Source organism: Equus quagga, chromosome 12, assembly GCF_021613505.1.
Source record: "Equus quagga isolate Etosha38 chromosome 12, UCLA_HA_Equagga_1.0, whole genome shotgun sequence".
Lineage (NCBI taxonomy): Eukaryota > Metazoa > Chordata > Mammalia > Perissodactyla > Equidae > Equus > Equus quagga.
In genome coordinates, this window is record NC_060278.1 from 8457627 (window position 1) to 8485005 (window position 27379).

At 37.0% G+C, this 27379-nt stretch overlaps 1 protein-coding gene across 1 annotated transcript; it reads left to right on the forward strand.

Moving 5' to 3' along the window:
• The first annotated feature begins 4403 nt into the window (after window positions 1-4403).
• On the forward strand, window positions 4404-21006 carry LOC124248695 (patched domain-containing protein 3). The gene is made up of 4 exons (XM_046679069.1): window positions 4404-5477; window positions 6433-6554; window positions 16743-16888; window positions 19368-21006. The coding sequence occupies exons 1-4, from the start codon at window positions 4404-4406 to the stop codon at window positions 20870-20872; spliced, it is 2847 nt and encodes a 948-aa protein (XP_046535025.1). The 3' UTR covers window positions 20873-21006.
• The last annotated feature ends 6373 nt before the right edge of the window (window positions 21007-27379 follow it).

Sequence of the window (27379 nt, forward strand, 5' to 3'; positions counted from 1 at the left end):
ATCAAAACTTTCAGGTCATTTATGCTGAGCTTCAGCTGGGAATTTGAAGCTCTGAGCTCATCCTTTTCTTTCCCCACATACTCCAGTTCAAGTAGGAGCAACCAACCAACCTTACCGTGCTAGTTAGTTTGACTAAAATGTTCTAAGGTATCAAATACATGGTCATGTAAAATTTGCTGTTTATAAGTACTCAATTAGGAGTTTACAATGGTGATATTTTACATCTATTGCAACATCAGATTATGGTCTATCAGTAGCCTCTTTACTCCTGGATATAGAGTCATTAATGCCTCAAAAGATAATCAGATTGGAGAACCAATTCTAGAAAACCCAGACCCAATTCACAAAACTCATCCTTAAGAGTCCATTCCTTGAGATTAACTCCGGGTACCAAGTTATATGGGTGTGCGTGCGTGTGTGTGTGTGTGTGTGTGTGTATGGAGAGAGAGAGAATCTTATATATATTGAGATCTGTCTATATATACTTATACTCAATATATATATTATATATATTGAGATCTATCTCAATATCTATCTCAATATATATATTCTTTTTATATTATATACATTAATTATATATATATTTCTAAATATATATATTTAGAAAGAGAGAGATATACACACACAGATATATAGATATATATGTATCTTAAGTATCTATGTATCTATATTTTTAGGACTTATTTCAAGGAATTGGCTTATTTCAAGGAATTGGTAGTTGTGGGGGCTGACAAAACCAAAGTCCATATGGAAGGTCGACAGGTTGGAAACTCTCAAACAGGAGCTGAGGTTGCAGTCTTGAGACAGAATATCTTCTTTTTCTGGGAAACCTAATTTTTGCTATTAAAGTCTTTCAACTGATTGGATGAGGCCCATCCACACTATAAAGGGTAAATGTTTGCTTAGAATCAAGTGATTGTAGATGTTAATTACATTTACAAAATACCATCACAGCAACACCTAGATAATGTTTGACCAAATGATTGAGTACTAAAACTTAGCCAAATTGATACCTCAAAATAACCATCACACATTGGTACTGTCTCTTTTACTTCATTCAGGGTATCATTCTTTTCCCTCCTCCTTCTTCTTCTTCTTCTTTTTTTTTTTTTTTTTTTGCTGAGGAAGATCTGCCCTGAGCTAACATCTGTGCCAATCTTCCTCTATTTGTATGTCGGTTGCCCCCACAGCATGGCCACCAATGAGTAGCGTAGGTCCAAGTCTGGGAACCAAACCTGCGCTGCCAAAGCAGAGTGTGCTAAACTTAACCACTAGGACACAGGGCTGGCCCGCAGAGTATCATTCTTAAACAAATATTTTATAACACAAAATTCATCAAATTAGTCTTCCATATTTCTGATTATCTTAAATGTTTTGCCAAACCAAATGAAGATGTTGAAGAATAATAGGCCTTTTCAATTTCATTCCATTCATTACACAACATAAATTTATCCCCCAAATGAAAGCTCATCAAAAAATTCTTCTCACAAGATAAAAAATTAAAAAGTATAATTATAAAATTTCAAAATTAAATCAGGTACACTGAGCTCTCCTTGTTTGATTTATTCATTTCCTTTCTCACTTTTGTAGTGACAATTTCAATGTTTTCTATTTATAAACTTTGTTTTCAATAATTCCAATTTACTACTAAGGCTTCAAAACTTTAAGTTTCTATGGTGCTCCCCTCATTGAACGCTTTGACTAAAGATTCACAACTGATTTTGAACAAATTGCAACAAAAACAAATAGAGGACTCATTCACAAACGGTTCAGTACGGGTGTAGGGCACTAGATTGATTTTCAAAGCAGTTCTTCATAAAATCAAGCATTTGTAAAATCTGGCTGATTTTGGACAGCTAAGATGAAAAAGTGCATACTGTAATGCTTGAACATTTTTTAATTCAACCTCAGCTTAATCACCAAATATTTGTTGTTCACTTCCTTTAGCATTTTATTAGCTCATCTTGCTCCTTCTTCATGTAGTCCTCACATGTAACCTTTGGCTATACAGTCAGACTTACAAACAAAAGCTATTTGGCTGAGTATAGGTCACTGATAAGTTTCCTATGCTGTTGTTAACTCTTGTCTGCCGCAGCCCTAACTGGTTTTCTACAGTTGTCCTGGTATACCACCTAATTTAAATTTGTCCAGGATGTCTCATTTTCAATGAAGTATTATTATTATTAATAGTTGAATTCAAAGAAGCCTGGATTGGTTTGCTAGACTACTGTTTTTTACTTTCAGATTCTGCCATGTCTGGCCTAGTGATGTGGGTGACACAAGTACACTGAATAGAATTCCCACTGTGACACGTGGTTAACTCTGAAAGTCACCCACTGATACACCACCTCCCTTCCAGATCCCTTACAAATGCTACGTAACTTACACTTCTCTTTCACTGGCAGTGGGCAGAGTGCTCAGTGAGTAAAATGAAGGGGGCTCAGACAGGAGTGGTTAGGGACAGCTATCTCTCCATTGCATTCTTCATTGGTAAAGCCGTATTAGCCACTTCAATAAATGTCTCAACCTTTTAGTGGCTTATCACAACAGAAGTATATTTCTCACTCACGTAACGGTCACTGTGGATCCTCCTGGTCAGTGAGTAGCTCTCTTGTCCATGGTGACTCAGGGACCCAAGTTCCTGCCAACTTACCACACCACAATTCAAATGGGCTCCTCGGCTGCCTGTGTCTAGATGGCGGATGGGACAGAGAACTTCTTAAAGGTCTTGGCCTGTAGGTGACACACATCACTTTCACTTACATTCTGTAGTTGATTATTGGTCACATGGCCTCATGTGTAAGTCAAAGGGACTAGAAAATGTAGTCCTTGACTAGACAGTCATGTTTCAGTTGAAATTGCATATTATGGAAAAGCACAATTTTGGTTGACAGCAAGCACTCAATGTCATTGATTCTGAACCTCTTACATTACACTAAATTCCAGACTGATCAGTATTTAAATGTTTTAACAAGTAGATAAGTATAATAACTGAAAGAGAAAAGTCTGTCTATTGCGACACAAAATCCAGAACTCATAAAAGAAAAGCATCAGTTAATTCAACTATAAGCATAAGCCATGGCAACCAGCAAAATGGTGAGGGGAGGTGCTCAAAGCACAGGAAAAAGTAATCATTTCCTTAATATACGAATGGTTCCTATAAAGCAAGAAGAAAATCCCAACATCCCGAAAGATGTAAGATGACTGTTCACCCAGAGAGAAAATATGATGATTCTAAGTAATAAATTAAAAATAAAACCAAAATAAAAGATCAGTGGCAGGCACAAACCAGTTTCCTGACATTCAGGGATAGGCTGTGGCAAACCAGAGCCTCATATGCTACTTAACAGGGTATAAATGAACCAACTTCTACAGACATGAATTTATCAGTACCTCTAGAAATTTAAAAGAGCACATCCTTTGGCCTAGTAAATCCTCTTCTAAAAACTTATCTTGCAGATAGAGTTCTTGTGCTCTGAATTGAGGACATTCATTCACTTAGTACTGTTTACAACACCAAGAGACTCTCAACAACCCACAGATCTATCAATGGTATTACAGCTAATTAATGTTTCACCCATACATTGGAAAATTATAGAGCAGGTCAAATAAGATAAATTTATATGCACTCACATGTTAAGATCTTTGGATGTATTAGGTGAAAAATGTAACTTTGATACACTAATACAATAATATTTATAAAAAAGATATATTTGCATATATTGTGATATGCCTGTAAATGCATAGGAAAGGGTTTGTAAGAACAAACACTTTTTTCTTTTAAACAAAGAAAAAAACAATTCCTTTAAGAAGAGGAGTGGGATAGAAGGAAGGTTTAGGGTTGAGTTTTACGTTGGGTTTTTTTTCACTTTTCATTTTATATAATTACTCCTATCTTTTTACAAGGAAAATGTATGAACATATTACGTTTGTAGTTAGAGAACAAAAATAACTGAATTAGGTGTGCCAGGCTCAGAGAAGACTTCCCTGAGAACGGTGTTACTGGACGAGCTCCAGAAACTAAAAGCTGCTACTTACAACGCATGTAACATCTGTGCCATTTGTGTGTGTGTGTCACTGTGAACGAGCCAAATTCTCCCAATACTGAGTCGTGGAGGACAGGCATGCATTTTCTTCGTCTTTAAGAGTTATTTCTCGTAGTAACTTAACTCCAAGGGGATAGGCACGCCACCAAGAAATTTGGGGCTGGTTGGAGCTGCGGGTCAAACCACGTGCTCGTCAACGAAGCCTCCAGCATCCGGGGCGCGAGCAGCCTGACCTCAAACAGACTTCCTTAGAATTTCTCCAGGAAACCGTCGGGTGGGGCGGAGATGGGCGCCCTGCCCAGTAGCCACTTCCTAATCTGCGGCCCTGCTTGAGAACGTTGCCTTTCCTTCCCGGAAATGAGCCTTAGTTCCTCTAAGGTTGCGCCAGAGGCGGAGCCAGAGGGGAAGCAGGAGGCAGAGTCAGCGTCGGAGAAGAGGGAACCGGAGGCGGGGCGTGGGCCAGACCCTCGGAGCCAGTGGGATCCGGGGACAGGGCCGGAGTCGGAGCGGCTTTTGGAGTCAAGTCAGGGACAGAAACCCGAGCTTGGCTGGGCTTCAGGGCAGAGCTCAGAGCCACCAGCGGCGTCGGAGCAGGAGTCACAGCCACGCCCGGCGTCGGCGAGGGGGGATGCCCCTCTGTCCGAGTCACAGTCGGGAAATCAGTTGCCCGAGAGGTCCCGCTGCCACACTGACTGCCTGGAGGCGCCGCTCTCCCGCGCCTTCGCGTGGCTGGGATGGATGGTGGGCTCGCACCCCTGGATCTTCCTGCTGGCGCCGATGGTGCTGACGGCCGCCCTCGGCACTGGCTTCGTGTACCTGCCCAAGGACGAAGAAGAAGACCTCGAGGAGCAGTACACCCCGATCGGGAGCCCGGCCAAAGCCGAGCGGCGCTTCGTGCAAGCACATTTCACCATCAACGACTCTTACCGTTTCTCCGCCTCCAGAAAGAGCATCGACGTCAATTTCGCGTCCGTTCTAGTGGTCTCCAACACTGCCTCGCTGCTGGAACAAGAAACCTTATCAGAAATTAGTAAATTGGACGAGGCGGTGCGGGCTTTGTATGTGACACAAGAAAACGGAACCGAGATCCACTACGATGAGGTGTGCGCTATGGACCAGGGCCGCTGCGTGCCCTCCAACCCGCTTCTGGCCGTCTGGCAGGCGAACAATAACCTCAACCTGAAAAACATCACCTTTCCCATCTCCACCCAAGCCGGCCAACCCCTCTACCTGGCCAACCTCCTTGGCGGAGTCGTCTTAGGCGAGAAGATAGGAACGAACCAGTTCCTCCTGGAGGCCAAAGCCATGCGGCTGCTGTATTTCCTGGAGACCGAGGTCAGAGAGGACAACGAGCATAGCAAGTTGTGGCTGATCCATTTCCTGAACGAATTTAGCAAAATGCAAAAGAGTCTGGCCTTGAAGAAGATTCAGGTACCTGGCGCTGGGATTTACAGGGTGGCAGGGAGAAAGTGGGAGGGATAAGTAAAGACTTGGTCCGAGTTCCATCGCCATAGCGCTCCCTGACTTTGATGGAGTCCCTGTCTCGAAGCTGGGTGTGCTGCACTGTATTTGGTACTTAATCCAGCTTTCTTGAACGAACACGTGGAAGGATGCCACAAATCTTAAATCCTTGGTAACATTCTGGTGGAAGACACAAATCCTACATCCTCAAAGTCGGTCTGTTCAGTGCAGACATTGTTCTTCTGGTTTAGTTTTGGGGTTTGGTTTTCTAGTCAGATTACTTTTTCTTTCTTTTAGCTAAAGTCTTTGCTGTTTCTGGGAGCCCCCTAAAACTTGCTTGGAGTTCATTGGAATCAAAAAACAAACTTTTAAGCAAAAGTTCCATGGTGGTGTTGAAAAAGCTAAATAGCTCAGCATTTTTCAACTAAGTTATTGCGTAGCGCTGGGCACATGTTAGCTGTTAGTAATTGTTGGACCAAGCTGTTAGTAATTGTTGGACCAGCAAATCTACTAATACTTCTGAATAAGCCTGGTGAAAGTGAGACATCCTACTGGAAAAAGCCTTTTCAGGCCTTTCTGAAATGATATTTATGCAATTAAAATAGTAAAAGATAACCTAATAAAAATTTAGAAAGAGGCACAATATCTACAGCCATTAATGAGTTCACAGTTTTATATAAAATACAGATTTTGTATATTCAGTTTTAAACTTTGGATTTTTGAAAGAAACTTTGGAAAGCATGCCGTAGATTTGTGGGAAGATGGAAATCTCTATCTTCTTTATTCTAAAATCATAATGCACATATTTTGATCTTTGAATTTTAACATGTTTCAATCAATAAGCTATAGTGTTTCGATAGTGTTTGTAACTCACACACGAATATTGGAACTAAAAGTTATTTACCTGAGTGTGTTTTTGTGGCAGGTGGTCTACTTTACGTCACTTTCTAGACAACTGGAATTTGAGGCAACTTCTATGACAGTGATCCCTTTGTTTCACTTGGCATACCTTCTAATCATATTATTTGCAGTCATATCATGCTACAGGTAAAACACTTTTATTAGTTTTTTAAACTCTTACTTTTTAAAAAGTATTTTATAGTGGTAAAATATATATAACAAAATATGCCATTTTAACCGTTTTTAAGTGTACAATCAATGGCGTTACTTACATTCACGCTGTTGTGTAACCATCGCAGCTGTCTTGTTTCCAAATATTTTCTGTCACCCCAAACAGATGGGGTCACTCTGTAACCATTAAGCACTAATTCCCCATTGCCTCCCCGAGTCCTGGTTTTAACCTTTAATCTACTTTCTGTCTCTATGAATTTTCCTGTTCTAGAGATTTCATGTAAGTGGAATCATAGAATGTTTGCCCTTTTGTGACCGGCTTATTTCACCCAGCATGTTTTAAGTTTCATCCATGTTGTAGCTGTATCAGAACATTGTTCCTTTTTAAGGCCAAATAATATTCCGTTGTATGGATATACCACATTTTGTTTATCTGCTTATCTGTTGATGGACACTTGGAATGTTTCTACCTTTTGGCTATTGTGAATAATGCTATGATGAACATTGGTGTACAGATATCTGTTTGAGTCCTTGTTTTCAGTATATACTTAGGAGTGGAATTGGTGGGTTGTATGATAATTCTATGTTTAGCTTTTTGAAGAACCAGCAAACTGTTTTCCACAGAGGCTGCTCCATTTTACAGCCCATCAGCAGTGTAAAAGGGATCCAGTTTCTCCACATCATCACCAACACATGTTACTTTCTGTTTTATTGATTATAGCCATCTTAGTAGTTGCAAAGTGGTATCTCATTGTGGTTTTGATTTACGTTTCCCTAATTACTAGTGATTTAACTATCTTTTCATGTGTTTATTGGCTTTTTGTGTGTATATCTTCTTTGGAGAAATGTCTATTCAAGTCCTTTGCCCATTCTTTAATTGGTTTGTTTGTCTTTTGGTTGTTGATGAGTGCTTTACAGATGTTAGATACTAAACTCCTATAAGATGTATGATTTGCAAATATTTTCTCTCACTCTGTAGATTATCTCTTCACTATCTTGATAATGTCTTTCAGTGCACAAAAGTTTTTAATTTTGATGTAATCCAGTTTATTTTTTGTTTTGCTCCTTGTGCTTTTGGTGTTGTATCTAAGAATCCATTAACAAATCTAAGGTCATGAACATTTACCCTATGTTTCCTTCCAAGAGTTTTATGGTTTAACCTCTTATATTTAAGTTGGTGATCAATTTTTAGTTTATTTTTGTACATGGTGTCAAGTAGGGGTCCAACTTCATTCTTGTACGTGTGGAAATCCAGTTGTCCAAGTACTATTTGTTGAAGAGATCATTCTTTTCCAGTTGATTGGACTTGGCATCCTTGTCAAAAATCAATTGGCTGTAGATGTATGGGTTTATTTCTGGACTCTCAATTCTATTTCTTTGGTCTATGTATCTATCAATATGCCAGTACCATACTGTTTTGATTACTCTAGCTTTGTTATAAGTTTTGAAATCTGGAAATCTCAGTTCTCCAACTTTTTCTTCTTCAAGATCATTTTGGATGTCCAGGGCTTCTTGCAGTTCCATATGAATTTGGGGGTTGACTTTTCCACTTCTGAAAAAAAAGGCCATTGAAATTTTGGTAGAGATTGTGTTGAATCTGTAGATTGCTTTAGGTGAGATTGATATACTAACAATATTAAGTCTCCCTTTCCGTAAACTAAGGATGTCTTTCCATCAATTTAGGTCTTCTTTACTTTCTTTCACCAGTGTTTTTTAGTTTTCAGTGTACAAGTCTTTTATCTCCTTGATTAAATTTGTTCTTAAGTGTCTTATTCTTTTAGACACTATTTATGTGGAATTGCTTTCTTAATGTCCTTTTGGGATTGTTCATTTCACATGAATAGAAACACAACTAATTTTTGTGTGTTGATCTTGCATCCTGCAGCTTTGCTGAATTTGTTTATTAACTCTAGGGGGTTTTTTTGTAGATTCTTTGGAATTTTCATATATGAGATCATGTAACCTGTGAAAAGGGATAGTTACACTTCTTCCTTTCCAATTTGGATTCCTTCTATTTCTGTTTCTTGTCTAATTGCTCTGGCTAGCATCTCCAGTACAAAGTTGAATATCTTTGGTAAAAGTAAACCTCTTTATCTTGTTCCTGATCTTGGGGGGAAAGCTTTCAGTCTTTCACTATTGAGTATGATGTTAGCTGTGCAGTTTTTAATAAATGCCATTATCGTTTTTTAGGAAGTTCCTTTCTATTCCTTGTTTTTGAGTGTTTTTTATCATGAAAGGGTGTTAGGTTTTGTCAAATGCCTTTTCTGCATCTATTGATATGATCAGGTGGTTTTCATCCTATGTTCTAGTAGTGTGGTGTATTACATTGATTGGTTTTCCCATGTTGAACCACTCTTGCGTTCCTGGGATAAATCCCACTTTGTTGTGGTGTATAATCCTTTTAATGTCTTATTGAATAGGATTTGCTAGAATTTTATTGAGGACTTTGCATCTATATTCTTAGGAGATATTTATCTGTAGTTTTCTTGTGATGTCTTTGCCTGGCATTGGTATCAGTGGAATGCTGGCTTCATAGAATAAGGTAGGTAGTGTTTCCTCCTTTTCAATTTTTTGAAAGGGTTTAAGAAGAATTGGTGTTAATTCTTCTTTACATGTTTGGTAAAATTCACCAATGAAACCATTTGGTCCCGGACTTTTCTTTGTTGGGAGGTTTTTGATTACTGATTCAATCTTTTTACTTGTTATGTGTCTCTTGAGATTTTCTATTTCATCTTGAGTCAGTTTAGGTCATTGGTGTGTTTCTAGGAATTTGTGCGTTTCATCTATGTTATCCAATTTGTTGGCATGAGTTGTTTATAGCATTCTCTTATAATCCTTTCTATTTCTGTACTTTTGTATCTGATTTAGTTATTTGTATTGGCTTGTTTTTTTCTTTGTCACTCTAGATAAAGGTTTGTCAATTTTGTTGATCTTTTTAAATAAGCAACTTTTGGTTTTGTTTTTTGTATTGTTTTTCTATTCTCAATTTTATTTATCTCTGTTCTAATCTTTATTATTTCCTTCCTTTTGTTAACTTTGTGTTAGCTCTTTCTAGTTCCACAAAGTGATTTGAGATCTGTTTTATTTTTTGATGTAGCTGTAAATTTACCTCTGAGCACTAGTGTCACTCCATCCCATAAATTATGGTATGTTGTGTGTTTGTTTTCATTTGTCACTAAGTATTTTCTAATTTCCATTGTGATTTCTTCTTTGACCCATTGGTTGTTTAACAGTATGGTGTTTAATTTCCATATATTTGTGAATTTTCTAATTCTTCCTCTATCATTGATTTGTAGCTTCATCCCATCATTGGTTGAAAAGATACTTTGTGTAATTTCAGTCTTTTTAAATTTTCAGACTTGTTTTGTGACCTAACATATGGTCTATCACAGCGAATGTTCCATGTGCACTTGAAAATAATGTATATTCTGCTGTTGTTTGGGTTGAGTGTTCTTTCTATCTCTGTGGGGTCTAATTGGTTTACAGTGCTGTTCATTTCCTCTATTTCCTTATAGATTATCTGCCTAGATTTTTTATCAATTATTGAAAATGGTGTTTTCAATTTTCTATTATTGTAAAGCTATCTATTTCTCTCTACAATTCTGTCAATATTTGTTTCATGTATTTTGGGTCTCTGTTGTGGGCTATGTATATGTTTATGGTTGATGTATCTTCTTGATGAATTGACCTTTTATCAATTTGTCTTTTTTAACAGTTTTTGAAATAAAATCTATTTTGTCTGATATCAGTATAGCCACCCCTGCTCTCTTTTTGTTACTATTTGTGTGGAATATCTTTTCCATCCTTTAACTTTCAGCCTATTTGTGTCTTTGTACCTAAAGTGAGTCTCTTTTAGATAGCGTATAGTTGAATCATGCTGTTTTATCTATTCTGCCAGTCTCTGCCTTTTGATTGGGGAGTTTGATCCATTTACACTTAAAATAATTATTGACAAGGAAAGACTTACTTCTGCTGTTTTGCTATTTGTATTCTGTATATCTTATAGATTTTTGTCTCTCATTTCATCCATTGTGCCTTCTTTTATGTTTAGTTTCTATTTTTCTAGCGAGCTGTTTTGATTCTTCTCATTTCCTTTTGTGATGATTTTTAAAGATTTTTTTTGGTGGTTACCATGGAGATTCATGTAACATCCTAAATTGAAAACAATCTGTATTAAATTGATACTAACAACTTCAACAACCTATAAATATGCTGCTTCTATACATCTCTGTCCTCCCCTGCTTATGTTGTTGTCACAAATTACATTTTTATGCACTGAATGCCCTATAACATAGATTTATAATTATTTTTATGTATGTGTCTTTTAAGTTCTGTAGGAAATAAAATGTAGAGTTACCAACCAAAAATGCAATAATACTCGCTTTTATATTTGCCCATGTTTTTACCTTTACTGAAAATCTATGTTTCTTCATATGACTTAGAGTTACTTTTTATTCTTCTCTCAATTCAGCCCAAAGTATTCCCTTTAGCATTTATTATAGGGCAGATCTAGTGGTAACAAATTCCTTTAGCTCTTGTTTGTCTGGGAATGTCTTAATTTCTCTTTCATTTCTGAGGGAAAGTTTTTCTGGATACAGAATTTTCACTTGATGGGTTTGTTTTCTCTTTTAACACTTTATCATTTCACTGTCCCTTGGCTTCCATGGTTTCTGATGAGAAAAAAGCCTTTACAGTTATTAAGGATCCCTTGTTTGTGGTGAGTTGCTTCTCTCTTGTGGCTCCCAAGACGCTTTCTTTCTCTTTCTCTTTCAGCAGTTTGATTATAATGTGTCTTAGTGTGGGTCTTTTTGAGTTTATCCTCCTTGGACTTCGTTAAGCTTCTTGGGTTTGTAGCTTCATGTCTTCTGTTAAATTTGGGAAGTTTTTAGCTATTGTTTTTTCAAATATTCTTCCTGCCCCTTTTTCTCTCTCTTTTTCTTCTGAGACTCCCATAATGTGTATATTGGTCTGTTTACTGGTGTCCCACAGATCTCTCAGGTTCTTTTCATTTTTCTTCATTTTTTTTCTTTCTGCCAGTCAGACTCAATAATTTAAATTGTCCTGGCTTCAAGTTTGCTGATTCTTTCTTCTGCCTGCTAAATGTGCTGTTGAATACCTCTAGTGTTTCTTTTCTTTTTTCATTTCAATTATTGTGCTTTTCAGCTCTGGAATTTCTATTTGGTCCCTTTTAAAAATTTCGCTATTTATATTATCATTTATTTATTTTGTTTGCCTTACTTCCTTGTCAGAGCTCTCCTTTAGCTCTTTGGGCATATGTAAGACAGTGTTTTATACTCTTTGTCTAATAGGCCCTATCTCTGGCTTTCCTCAAGGGTGATTTCTGTCGATTTATCTTGTTCCTTTCCTTAGCCATACTCTCGTGTTTTTTTGTATACCTTGTGATTTTTGTTTTTGTTGTTGATAACTGGACGTTTGACTATTATAATATGGTAACTGAAAATCAGATTCCCCCTTTCTGCAGGGTTTCCTGAGTTTTTTCGTTTGTTTGTTTAAAACTGTAGTAGTCCATTTTATTAGTGACTTCCCTAAATTATTATTTCCAGGACTGTATTCCCTGTTTATATGGTTGCTGAAGTCTCTGTCCCTTAGCTTGTGTTTAGCCAATGTTTTCACAGAGATTTCCTTGGATGGCAGGACCTCTCCCAGTTTTTGCAAAATGATTCTGTGCTGGGACCCTCCTTCAAAACTTAGCCAGGCTTACTCTGTGCCTGGGAATTGGCACTAGGAGAAAGCTTAGGGTCTTCTCAGGTCTTTTCTGAGCATGCGTCTTGCCCTGGGTGACTGTCTAATTCTCCAGTATACATATCCTAAATTCCCAGAGAAGTGCTCCCCAGTTTTGCCTTAGGCAACCTTTTGTAGGTTTGGGTTGTAATCTTTTGCCCTACGTGTGTGAGGGTTGTTAATTCAGCTTGAGGTGTTTCCAGCTTTCCAGCTTTGAGTGAGACAAAACCAAGGAGTGTCTTGCATCATTCTTTCAGGTAGCCCCCAGACAGGTTAGAACGGACATATAGATTATTTTGTGAAAGGTGGTGCTCTGCTTCCTCCAAAAACAGAGATATAGTCCCACACCAGTAACACAGGCTGTTGCCTGTTTAAGATGGCTGCTGCTTTAAGACTATTGCCACTTTAAGACTGTGGCCACTTTAACACACCTGCCACTTTATGGTCACTGCCACTTTAAGACCTCTACCACGCAAGAGAGGGATGAGGTAGGGCTTGTCAAATTGATATAAAGCTTACTGTTTTTAGGTGCCCTTTTCTTTATTTCTTTTTTTTTTTTTTTTTGATTCAGCACTGGCTTGGTTGCTTTAAACTTTTGGCTGTTTTCCAGAGTTCACAGACTTGGTTCTGACAATTTCTTCTTGTTTTTCTGTTTCCTTGTGGGGATAAAAGTTTAGGTTTTTCTACTCTATGTTTTGCTGATGTTCAGCACTAAACTCTTATTTTTTAAAGCTGATGACTTTTTAAAAATTTTGCCCATTGGCAGGAGTATGCAATCAAATGGTATAGGAACAAGAAATTGTGGCTAGTTTTGTTTGATTTGGCGTAGGCTTTCTACCTTACATATTCTACCAATTATGATTAATTGTCCCATTTGGAGACAGATATGCTGATAGAACTAAGATATAAGTCTTTATTTCTATTATAAATTTGAACTAGTACTTTTAAGTATATCAAAAATTAGGCTCTAATTTAAATTGACTCGGGCTTCTCCATTGTTCTGTTGTGGAGTTGACCTTGCTAAGCATTTAAAAAACGTTACCTAGGAATTAGGGTTAGTTTGAGATCTTGTGATCAGAAAGCTAAAATCTGAAAAACAGCAGCAAACAATAGAACTTAGATGTAGAAGGAACCCTATAGATTATATTATTCCAGTGATTCTCACATCAGAGTCAGAAAGAGAGCCCTGAAACCACATATTCTGAGGCCCTACCCTACTGAATCGAATATCCAGGGGTTAAATCTGAGAATCTATATTTCAAAAATTTCTGTAGTTGATTCTCATCTGTAGGTAGATTTGGGAACAAATGATAAAAGTTAACTCTCTAAATTTAAGGTGGAAGAAAGATGAGGCCCCAGTACGTAAAGAGACTTGACCACAGTGGGTACCTCTTTAGAGTTAATAAACTATCTCATAACTTTGTTATTCTGGAAAGGAAGACCACACTTTTTAGAAAACACAGGAAGGAAGGAAAAAAGGAAAGAAGGGAGGGAGGAGAGAAGAAAGAAAAGAAAATTCAGTCTTGTTAAAGTTAGTAGGATAAAGTCGTTTTTTAAATTAGTATAGAATCTACAAGATACCAACAGATGGTTTGAAAAAACTTTCCTACTAAATAGTTGGTTCTGAAGATACAAATTTATATCAATTCTTGCTTATCTTTACAAATAGTTGTGGACAATAAAGCAGAAAATCTTGTTTGGAAGGCAATTAGAAGATGGTTTATATTTGTCTTTGAAGACTATTTTTATGCTTATGTAACCAACATATTGAACACACAAGACTCATGAGGTATAAACATAAAGCAACTTTATTTTGGCTTCCTTTGTTCCCTTGAAGCATTGTAGGTAGAGCAAGTTCTTCCTCTGCCCCATGAAAACTCGGGCAGACCCTGTGACTTTTGTGGTCATTCTTAGGTAAGACAAAGTCTTCCAGTCAGAATTAAAATGTCCATGTCCATGTAATACACAAAAGTTGTAACTTGATTTGAAACTAAGGTTTTCCCCCCATTTCTTAACTGGGGGGTGCTACATGGGATAGCCGTTAATGGAGAACAAAGGACTTGCCAGCCCTCTTCCATCACTTCTCCTCCTACTCTCCATCTTGCTAAGCTGGTTCCTGGGTTGGAGGATGCACAAGGAGAAGAGGAAAGGAAGCAGGAAAATTCTTCAGCCACGGATGCTGACTGATGGTCTAATACATGCCTTTTCTGGGCTTCAATATAAAACTGATTCTCCTGTGAGCACTTTCGTGAGTTCCTTGGACATTGCTCACTTCTACTTCTCTGTTATCACTGAGAATCTCTTATCTCTGTTCTAGGTGAGGCCTCCTGGACAGTCCCTAAGACATCCCCATCCTGCCTGTCTCACACGCTTATATATGAAGGTTATTCCTTGCCTGCATGCCTTTACCTCATACAGAGCTCTTATTTGAACATATTTTGGGATTCCATATTTATTGTCTTGCAGTGGAGTCACTGAAAATAGTAAGACTCTTTCAAAAGTTTATGCTCCAAATTGAACTTCATCCTATGGCCAGTAGTGGTATATGGAGTTTCTTAGACTATTTCAGAATTGTCTGACATTTGGGAACTGATAAAACTTACATCAAATATTAGACCAGTTTCTGATAAAATCTGGAAAATCTTTCCCTTCTCAAATGCACTGTAAACTGTTCATTACTTACAATAGATGTCAATCCTTTCAAGGAAGATATGGATCCCTCACCAAGCATGTCTCAGTATAACAACGTCTAATTAGCCCTTCCCTGCTAAATGAATAGAAAATTCAGAAAATTGGCCATTTTGCTGCCAGTGACGCCCAACTCTGCCTGAGCATTGGAATCATATGAGGAAATTTTTAGACACGTAGGCTCTGCAGCTTCACTACAAACCTATAGAATCGGGAGCTGCAGAGTGGGTTCCAGGAGATCTGAGGTTCCAAGACTCCCCTAGGTCATTCTGATAACCTGCTTAAGCCAAGGTCCTTCTTGGGGACTGGAATATCTGCAGGTGTATTCCCCAAACTCCTACAGTGTTCCACTTTCAGAGCTTTCCTTCTATTGTCTATTGATCATTAAAATAAAGGTCACTCAGAGAAAATCGACACAGCAACTATTCCAAGTAAAGTCACTAGAGCTAATAATATACTTCAGTCCCCCATCCTCTGAAAAATTTACACCAAGAAATCCAGAAACTTGAAAGAGGGATTGGGAATAAACACGTCTTATGTAACTTTTATGTGCATTAATCTTTCTGATTTTAAAGTTCTTCTTTGTTACTTTCTTAAACTCCTGTAGACCAATATTGTTGTTTTAAGAAAGTATTCATTATAATCAAAATTTGTTGTAACAAAGCAATTTACTTTTGCTCTGGAATTTGTGTGTGTGTGTGTGTTGATTTGGGGCCCTGAATTTAACTCACAGCACCAGCAGGTTGAGAAAAAGTGAAATAGAGCCATGGTGTAGAAATTTTTTTAATAAGAAGGAAGTTTAGCTCATTTTGTGTGATCTTTCCTGAAGAGGGTCTTGAATCATGTTTTTGATGCTTTGGAATCAGTGGCTCCATTTCCGTCGTTGACTCTCCTAGTCTTCCGTCCAAACCTAGTTTCTCTCTCCTGCCAAAAACATCTAGAGGCAGGTGTCAGTCATTTGTTTTGGGGCAGTTAACAAATGAGTAAAATATAAAACCACAGGTGGTTGTCAGTATTTTACAATGTAACTTTGTGGTTGTTTGGGAGGTAAAATACTGAATCCATGCTATAAAATTCCGTATATATATTTCGATTTCTGTTGTTCCAGCAAAGAAACAGCCATAGGTTGTGTTATTCAAAATAAACTACATTTCAATTTTTTTTTGCAATTAGTAGCAACTTTTCTAGAGCCCACTTCACTAGTAAAGGAGAATCCTGAAAAGGTTTGAGGAGGCAGCTTTCATACTTTGTTAACCACAATACAGATTCGACTAGCTTTGAAATACAGGAGTTGTTTAGGGTTGTGTTTATGGCTAGTCGGAGTCAGGGGTTGGGTAAGAAGACAACGGGCTATGGATCCTTTCTCTGTAATTTGCTGTTGTATTCCGTTCACACCCCTTTGAAGATCAGAGTGGAATTAACCATCTGCAGTATTTTGATGTATCTTTGTGGTTCTGAAATGCCAGTTAGTGGCTTAGTGCTTGGCTAGCTGTGTAAGTCACCCAAGATAGTTTGGTAAAAGTATAGATTCCCAACTTTTCTGTTCCCTCTTTTTTTTTTCCAGTTGGTCTGGGATAGTGCCTGGGAGTTAAAGGTCTCCAGCAGACAGGTATGGGAATTATTGCCCAAGAGGCTTCTGAGTTGGTGTCCAAGTCAAGAATGTTATGAATTGATGGAATTTCAGTATGGAAGCTACCACCACAAATTCCATGATTTTTCCCTCCAAATTTACAGGTGTGACTGTATCCGCAACAAAATGTGGGTTGCAGCCTTTGGAGTGATTTCTGCTGCCTTGGCAGTGGTGAGCGGCTTTGGCCTGATGTTGTACATTGGGGTACCATTTGTGATCATAGTTGCAAATTCACCATTTCTTATTCTAGGTGAGTAAAACAAAACATGAGGCTACACATTGTGTATGTGGGATGTGGGGTAGTTAAGGGAAGGAGCTTATGTTAGATTAAGCAAAATAACTATCTAGAGGTGGCTCTACAGATCCAAAATGAGGGGTCAAGAAAAAAGAAAATCAAATTGAATCATGTGCCTTTAGAGTTGGAAGAATCTATACCTCAAATGGAAAAATACAGATAAGGGATGTGAACAGGCAGTTCACACATACACCCCAAATATCCAAAATACAAGTCACTGAAACTATAAGAAAAAATATTTGACCTCTCAATTAATCAAGGGATGCAAAATAACCAAATGTGAGACACCTTGTTTTCTTATTAGATTAATAAATATTAGCAAGATTGAAGGTTTGGGGAAGGTTGTGTGCAAATGAACACTCTCATATTCTTCTGGGGGAGAATTGTAGATGGGTACAGCCTTGTTTTAGTCCAATTTTGCAACAAATCAAAAGATTTAAAAATGAAAAAGGGAATACTCTGACCTACCAATTCCATTTCTAGGAATTTCCACATCTAATAATTGGACAAGTGCTCAAAAAAGCAGAACAAGTATGTTCATTTCAGTGTGATTTTTGAATAGGAATGTATTGAAAACAACCTAATCCCATATCAACGTAGGATGGATCAACTCATACATAGCATATGAAAATCTTGGAATCATATTCAGTCTTTAGAAAGAGGTAGATATATAATGTTAAATGGAAAATGCTGGTTATGAAACAAGATACTTGAGAGAGATACGGTTCTATGTGTATGTTTGTATAGAAGAAATTCTGGGTGAATATCCATAATAATGTTAGCAGGGATTATTCCTGAAGGGTGGAATTACAGTTGTTTAAATTTTTTCTTTCTATTTTCCTATACTTTCAGAATTTGTTTACAATAAGCATGAGAAAGTAAGCAACTTGGAAGAAATAATACTGGGTTTCCTGGGGGAGATAACGGATGAGCTGTATGCTGGATGTCTGCTTGTTTATTCTAGCTCTTCAGGGCACACCTTCCCAGTACACAGTCACGCTTAATCACTCAGTGTTCCCCACAGCCATAAATAAGTACAAAGTGTATATAATTGATTTAATATAAAGCATTTTTGTATAGTCTGTGTATACATAGGAATGCAAGTGTGTGTGTGTGTGTGTGTGTGTGTGTGTGATTTCAGCAACTCAAGGAAGAAATGTGTGAGGACAGTGTCTGAACAAGGTTCTAGAAATAATAAAATTAGTTTTTAAACAGCTAATAAATGTTAATAAGTTCATTCTTTGTCCTTAGCACTGCTGACTCTTCTCTTTCGTCCAGCTGAGCGCTGTTGAAATCCTCAGAGCTGAGCAGTGGGAGTGTCAGGATGCGGTTCATGACGTTGCGTAGCCTTAAGTTTCGGCCTAGACCCTTCCCTCTTGATCACACCCGTAGAACAGGTGAATTAGAGGCAAAGTTGCAATTCCCAGTGCCCTCCCATGTCATCCATGGAGAAGATCCCCCAAAATTGAACTTAAGATTGGCATTTCAGTTCCAAGTATTGATTTTGTATCGATATACATGGAATCAAAGGTGTCCATACTAGAGTGACAGTAGTGTCAACTCTAGTAGACAATCTGAGGGAGGTGAAATTTACTTGCAACATGCTCATGCTGTCCTTTCTAATCTCCTTTCTTCTTTATAGCCCTCCTTCCCCAGTCTTCAGTGATGATTTCAAAGCCCTCAAATGTTCTATCCTCTTTATTCCAAACCAGTCATGAAACGTCGTTGTGGAAAAGAACTAATCACCTAGTAGGCACTAATAAGTAAAAGGTTCTTAAGGTTTACTTTGGTACATAGTTCTGATCTCAAGAGTACTTGCATTTTAATGAAATAATGCCTTAACCTGGGCAAGTGAAAGTTGAATGATAACATTCCAAGTATCAAAAACAGACTAGCAGGAAAACTACATTTGTGTGTGTGTGTGTGTATGTCTATAAACTATACCGTGCCTCTGAAATCATACCATGTTGATAGCTAGATGCTAGCTGTAGAACAGATAAGTCCAGCTTATATTTTAAGCCACAGAATGTTGGCCCAGTGTGTTTGTGCATTAGTGTGAAGTAGTTTGTGGGAAAAAATTGTCTCTCCTGTGATCTAATTGAATCAAAGATACATTGCTAATCCTGCTTTGACTAACACCCAGGCAACCAGGTTTCCTGACTCATCATTAAAACACCCTAAATGAAGACTAGGAGTAGAGTATACTGTGCTATGGGCAAATAATAGTGTACAAAGCACAGAGTTATTACAGAGGAAGGAATGGTGAATTCTGTTGTGAATTCAGAAGCAACCAGAGAAAGCATCAAAGTAGCACCAAAGCACAGATGGGGCAAGATAAATAAGACCTTAAGAGATGGACAAAGAAAATGGTTTGATCTGTTTAATTTTTAATGGATATTAATATGTATGAAGATACTGTTTCCTTTTTTAACAGGTGTTGGGGTCGATGACATGTTTATCATGATTTCTGCCTGGCAGAAGACCAGCCTCGTGGATAGCATAAAACAGCGGCTGTCCAATGTCTATTCAAAAGTGGCAGTGTCCATTACAATAACCACCACCACCAACGTCCTGGCTTTCTATACAGGCATTATGACCTCCTTCAGGTCCATACAATACTTTTGCATCTATACAGGAACAACCCTGCTCTTTTGTTATTTGTATAACATCACCTGTTTTGGAGCATTTCTGGCCCTGGATGGGAAAAGAGAAGTAGTCTGTCTACGCTGGTTGAAAAAGTCAGAAACTCCTGACCAAAAATGTTCCTCATTAAAAAAGTCCTGCTGTCTCCCATTTGAGTCTCTCCCAGAGGAAAATGAAGCTGAAATCCATCCAATGAATTTGTTCTTTAGAGACTATTTTGGGCCTTTTCTCACAACCACTGAGTCCAAGTTTTTTGTAGTGCTTATATACATTTTGTACATCGTAAGTAGTATATATGGGTGTTTCCAAGTGGAGGAAGGTTTAGACCTTCGAAATTTGGCAAGTGACGATTCATACATCACACCATATTTTAATGTAGAAGAGGAGTATTTTTCAGATTATGGCCCCAGGGTTATGGTTATCGTTACTGAAGCTCTTGATTACTGGGATAAAGATGCTAGGCAAAAATTGGAAAAATGTCTGGCAGATTTTGAAAACAATAACTATGTAGATAAAAGTCTTACAGAGTTTTGGTTACGAGAATATGTGAAATATATGGAAAATAACAGACAAGATGTAAATGATAAGAATACTTTTATAAACAGTATTTCCAGTTTTTTAACGGATTTTCCACTTTTTAAGTGTGATATTAATATTTCATCATCACATGAAATCATTTCTTCTCGGGCCTTCATTCAGACCGTAGGTGTTTCTTCTTCAACCAATAAGAAGATGATGTTACTCCAGTTCCGAAGCCTGGCTGAAAAGTGTGAAATTCCCCTAATGGTGTATAACCGGGCATTCATATATTTTGATCAGTATACTGCAATATTAGAAAACACCGTTCGAAATGTCGTTGTTGCATCAGCAGCTATGTTCATCGTTTCCTTATTGTTAATTCCTCATCCACTGTGTTCCTTGTGGGTGACTTTTGCTATTGCTTCTGTGATTGTGGGAGTCACAGGTTTCATGGCATTCTGGAAAGTCAATCTTGATTCCATATCCATGATTAATCTTGTCATTTGTATAGGGTTTTCTTTCGATTTTTCTGCACACATTTCCTATGCATTTGTTTCCAGTTCCAAGCCCTCAGTAAACCAAAAAACAATTGAGGCATTGTATCTGCTAGGCTACCCGGTGTTACAGAGTGCAATTTCAACAGTAATAGGGGTGTGCGTTTTAGCTGCAGCTAAAGCATACATCTTCAGAACATTTTTTAAGATTATGTTTCTCGTTATGTTATTTGGGGCTGCTCATGGCCTAATTTTTATTCCAGTATTCTTAACCTTTTTTTGAAGGCTTGTTTGAATATCCACTAACAAATCAAAGACCAATTATAGAATTCCTGATTGCCCCAATCCGATCTGATAAAAATGCACTATTAGGAATAGTGAATAAACTAAAAACAAAGGCATGTTTTCTTGGCTTGGAAATCCCATTTAAAAATGTTATTTAAAATATCCTGAGAAAAATTAATTAGTCTTATATTAAAATATCTTTACTAAATTAGGAAGTGTTGTCATCTTTATTATAGTCTATACAATCAAGTATAAGGTATAACTTTCCAGTTATTTTTCCTTTTATTTCATCATTAGAAATTTATGCCTGGAATTCAACTATTTTATATATTATACTATAAACGTAATATTATTTTCATTGTGCTTCCTATATGCATCATTATGTAAAAGTGAAACTTATTGTCATTTATTCTCCCAGTCTGGGGCTTTTCTATGCATTTTCTTAGTGGTGTATTTTCATGAACTGAAGTTTTTAAAGTTTTGAAATCCAACTTGTCGTTTGTTTATGGTTAGTACTTTCTGTATCCTAAGAAATCTTTGCCTATTCCAAGGTTAAAGAAAGTTCATCTATGCTTTCTTCTCAAAGCTGATAGTTTTACTTTGGGTCTATGATCTATAGACCTGTGTTTGTGGAGGAGTATGGATAGAGGTTCATTTTCTTCTCATAACAGTTATCCATTTGTCTCAGCATCATTCGTGAAAAAGACTATCCTCTCAGCCAAGGATTAACTTGGTACCTCTGTCAAAGACTCAATCGACAGTTTATGTGTGGTTCTATTTTTGTGCGTTGATGTGTTCGTCTATACTAAAGCCAATACCGCATGCCTTGATTACTAAAGCTTTATATTAATTCTTGAAGTTAGGTTGTATAAGTTGTCCACCAGTTTTCTTCTTTACCAAATTGTTTTGGCCATTCTAGGTTCTTTGCATTTAGATGCTAATTTTAGAATCACTTGTCAACTTGACAAAAAAGCCTTCTGGGATCATGACTGGGTTATGGTGAATCTACAAATCAATTTGGGGAAAATAGATATCTTAGCAATATGGAATCTTCCAATCCATGAATATGGTTTATCTCTCCACTTCTTTAATTTCTCTCAGGAATGTCGTAGAGATTTAGGTAGATTTTACTTCTAAGTATTTTTATTTTTTATGGCATAGTAAATAATATTAATTTTAAATTCCTTTTCCATTTTTTTACTAGTACATAGGAATACAATTGATTTTGGTATACCTACCTTATATTGTATAACTTTGTTAGGTTCATTTATTAGTTCTTATAGATTTTTGTAGCTCTTTAGTAGTTTTTATCTATGCAGTTATGTAAAGATCACATAAAGACCATTTTATTTCTTCCTTTATAATCTTTGTCTCTTATTTGCCTTATTGCACTGGCTTAAAATGTCCAGTAAAATGTGGGAAAATGTACTAAGAACAGACATCATAGCCTGCTTCCCAACTCTAGGAAACATGTTCAGTATTTCATCATTAAGTATGATGATTACCTGGAGGTAATTCATGACTGTTTCTGTCAGATTGAGGAAGCTCCTTTCTACTCTAGTGTGCTGAGATGTGTTATCATGAATGAGTATTGAATTTTGTCAAATAATTTTTGTCCATTAAGATTATCATGTCATTTTTCTATTTTAATCTGTGAATGTGGCAACTTATGTTGAATAACTTTTTAATATTATACCAACATTCCTAGGATGACTCACATTTGGTCATGGCATACTATTATTTTCATACATCGCCGTCCCTGTTTTGTTAATACTTTGTGAGTGATGTTTGTTCCTGGAATCATGAAGGATATTGGTCTGCAATTCCCTTTTCTTGTAATGTCTCTCTCAGGTTTTGATATCAGGATTATGCTGCCCTCAGAAAATGAACTGGTAAATAGCCCTCCTCTTTAATTTCTGAAATATATGATGTATGGTTGATGTCATTTGATGTCATCATTTTGATATCGTCTTTCCTTAAATGTTTCGTAGAATTCACCAGTGAAGTCTTCGGTGCATGGAGTTTTTCTGGGAAGGTTTTTTATTTCAAATTCACTTTCTTTAACTATAAAGCCATTCAGATGTTCTGTTTCTTCTTGGGTCAGTTTTGGTATGTTTTGTCTTACAAGGAATTTATCCATTTCATTAAGTGGCCAATTGATTATGTTCTTATCATTTTAATGTCTCTAGTGATGTCCCCTCTGTAATTCTTAAAATTAGTAATTAGTATTATATCTCTTTTACTTCCTTTTTTTTTTTTTGGAGGAAGATTAGCCCTGAGCTAACATCTGTGCCCATCGTCCTCTACTTTATATGTGGGATGCCTGCCACAGCGTGGCTTGATAAGCAGTGTGTAGGTCTGCACCCGGGATCCGAACCAGTGAACCCCGGGCCACTGAAGCAGAGTACTGGCAAGCTTAACTGCTCTGCCACTGGGCTGGCCTCTATCCTTTATTTCTTGATCAAGAGATTGTCAATCTTATTAAATTTTTCCAAGAATCAACTTTTGGCTTTATTGATTCTCTTTATTATTTCTCTATTTGCTGACTCATTGGTTTCTACTCTATTCCTTCTTGTTTTCTACTTTGAGTTTAATTTTCTCTTCATTTTCTAGCTTTTTAAGGTGGTTAATATGTTAAGTCATTGATTTTAAATCTTTATTCTTTTCTGAGAAAGCTTTTAATGCTATACGTTTCCTTCTGTTTTAACTGTATCCACAAATTTTTATATGATAGGTATTCATTTCAAAATAAGTTCCCATTTTGCTTGGGATTTCTTCTTTGACCATGGATCAAACGATGCCTTTATTTTCTCTTCATTTTTCAAGAATACTTTAACTGGATGTAGAATTCCAAGTTGCAAGGGTTTTTTCTTTCAGCACTTTAAAAATGTCATTGCACTGTCTTCTTGATGTAATGCTTTGATTAGAATTCAGCCTTCATTGTGATATTGTTGTTCTCTATAGAAAATGCTTGATTTTTTCTCTAGCTGCTTTGAAGATTTTTTTCTTTATTATTGGGTTTTCAACAATTTGACTATGATATGGCTGTGTAGGGTGTTTTTTCTACTCAACCTTCTTGGGTATCTTTGAGCTTTTAGGACCTGTGGCCTGATATTTTCCATCATATTTGGAAATATTCTAGCCTTTATTTCTTCAAATGTTTTTCTGCCACATTGTCTCTCCCCTCTCCTTCTAGGACTCCAATTTCAAATATGTTCTTGTTATTTTCAGTTGGTTCATAAAATTGTAATATTCTAAGTTTGCATTTTATCATTAATAAATTTGAATTTGTTGACACCTTCAATAGACTCTTCTCTGTAGCCTATATTTTATTGAAAAAACATTCTTTCTATGTATAGTGAGATTCCTGGTAAGCTCAGGAAAATTCTGCTATGTGAAGGTTATTAATTATGCTTTTATGTTTGGAAATGTTTCAATAATTTGGTCTAAATATTTTCATCATTACTGTCTTTTTTTATTTTATTGAGATTGTCATTTTTAGATAAATATTTTATAACACAAAATTCATCAAATAAGTTGTCTCTATTTCTGATTGCTTTAAATGTTTTGCCAAACCACATGGAGATGTTGAAGAATAAGAGAGCTTTTGAATTTCATTCCATTCACTATAGAATGTAAATTTATCCCCCAAATGGAAGCTCATCAAAAATTCTTCTCACAAAATTAAAACGCACCATTATAAAATTTCAAAATTAAATCAGGTACACTGAGCTCTCCTTGTTTGATTTATTCATTTCCTTTCTCACTTTTGTAGTGACAATTTCAATGTTTTCTATTTATAAACTTTGTTTTCAATAATTCCAATTTACTACTAAGGCTTCAAAACTTTAAGTTTCTATGGTGCTCCCCTCATTGAACACTTTGATTGAAGATTCACAACTGATTTTGAACAAATTGCAACAAAAACAAATAGAGGACTCATTCAGAAACGGTTCGGTACAGCTGTAGGGCACTAGATTGATTTTCAAAGCAGTTCTTCATAAAATCAAGCATTTGTAAAATCCGGCTGATTTTGGACAGCTAAGATGAAAAAGTGCATACTGTAATGCTTAAACATTTTTTAATTCAACCTCAGCTTAATCACCAAATATTTGTTGTTCACTTCCTTTAGCATTTTATTAGCTCATCTTGCTCCTTCTTCATGTAGTCCTCACATGTAACCTTTGGCTATACAGTCAGACTTACAAACAAAAGCTATTTGGCTGAGTATAGGTCACTGATAAGTTTCCTATGCTGTTGTTAACTCTTGTCTGCCGCAGCCCTAACTGGTTTTCTACAGTTGTCCTGGTATACCACCTAATTTAAATTTGTCCAGGATGTCTCATTTTCAATGAAGTATTATTATTAATAGTTGAATTCAAAGAAGCCTGGATTGGTTTGCTAGACTCCTGCTTTTTACTTTCAGATTCTGCCATGTCTGGCCTAGTGATGTGGGTGACAAAAGTACACTGAATAGAATTCCCACTGTAACACGTGGTTAACTCTGAAAGTCACCCACTGATACACCACCTCCCTTCCAGATCCTTTACAAATGCTATGTAACTAACACTTCTCTTTCACTGGCAGTGGGCAGAGTGCTCAGTGAGTAAAATGAAGAGGGCTCAGACAGGAGTGGTTAGGGACAGCTGTCTCTCCATTGCATTCTTCATTGGTAAAGTTGTATTAGCCCTTTCAATAAATGTCTCAACCTTTTAGTGGCTTATCACAACAGAAGTATATTTCTCACTCATGTAACAGTCACTGTGGATCCTCCTGGTCAGTGAGTAGCTCTCTTGTCCATGGTAACTCAGGGACCCAAGTTCCTGCCAGCTTACCACACCACAATTCAAATGGGCTCCTTGGCTGCCTGTGTCTAGATGGCGGATGGGACAGAGAACTTCTTAAAGGTCTTGGCCTGTAGGTGACACACATCACTTCCGGTTACATGCTGTAGTTTTATTAGTCACCTGGCCACACATATAAGTCAAAGGAACTACAAAATGTAGTCCTTGACTGGACAGCCATGTTTCAATCGCAATTCCATATTATGCAAAGGTAGCACAATTTTTGCTTGCCAGCAAGTACTCAATGTCATTGATTCTTAACCTCTTACATTACTAAAATAAATTCCAGACAGATCAATATTTCAATGTTTAAAAAAAGTGGATAACTGTAATCACAGAAAGGGAAAAGTCTGTCTATTATGACACAAAATTTAGAACTCATTAAAAAAGCATTCGTTAATTCAACTACAAACATAAGTATGGCAACCAACAAAATGGTGGCAAGGGAGGTTGGGCAGGGGCACTCGTGATTCCAAACACAGGAAAATGTGATCACTTCTTTAATATATGAATGGTTCCTTTCAATCAAGAAGAAGCACCAACAGTCCAAAAGGAAAACCAGAAAAAGATACAAGATGATAGTTCAAACAAAGAGGAAATATGACAGTTCTAAGCAATAAATTAAACATAAAACCAAAATAAGATACCAGTGGCACAAATCAAACATTCTAGGATAGGCTATAGCAACTCAGAACCTCATACACTACTCATGAGAGTGTAAACTGATACAACTTCTATGGATATTAATTTATCAGTGGCTCTAGAAACTTAAAAGGGTACATCCTTTGGTCTAATAAATCCACTTCTAAAAAGTTATCTCACAGAGTTCTTGTGCTCTGAATAAAAGACATTCATTCACTTAGCACTATTTATAACAGCAAAAGACTAAACAAACCGCAAGTCTATCAATGGGATTATGGCTAATTAATTTATGTTTTACCAATACATTGGAAAGTTACAGAGCAAGTTGAAAGTTAAAATAAATTTACACGCACTAACATGTTAAGATCCTTGGACTTACTAGGTGAAAAATGTAACTTGCATACACTAATAATACAATAATATAAAAAAAGATATTTGCATATATTGTGATATGCCTGCAAATGCATAGGAAACGGTTTGTAAGGATAAACAACCCCCCCTTTTTTTTCCCAACAATTCCTTTAAGAAAAGTAATGGGATAGAAGGAGGCTGTAGGGTTGAGTTTTTGTTTTTGTGGGGTTTTTTAACTTTTCATTTTATGTAATTACTCCTAACTTTTTATGAGAATGTATGTACATATTACGTTTTTAGTTAGAGAACAAAAATAACTGAATTAGGTGTGCCAGGCTCAGAGAAGACTTCCCTGCGGACGGTGCTACTGGACGAGCTCCAGAAACTAAAAGCTGCTGCTTACAACACACGTAATATCTGTGCCATTTGTGTGTGTGTGTGTGTGTGTGTGCCTGTGAATGAGCCAAACTCTCCCAATAAATTGTGAGTCATGGAGGACAGGCATGCATTTCATTCGCCTTTAAGAGGTGTTTCTTGTAGTAACTGAATGAACTCCGAGGGGATAGGCACGCCACAGGCAAATTTGGGGCTACTTGGACTACCAGTCAAACTGATGTGGGTCCAGCGAGCCAAGGAGGCAAAAGAAAGATTTCTTGGACTCTCAAGGT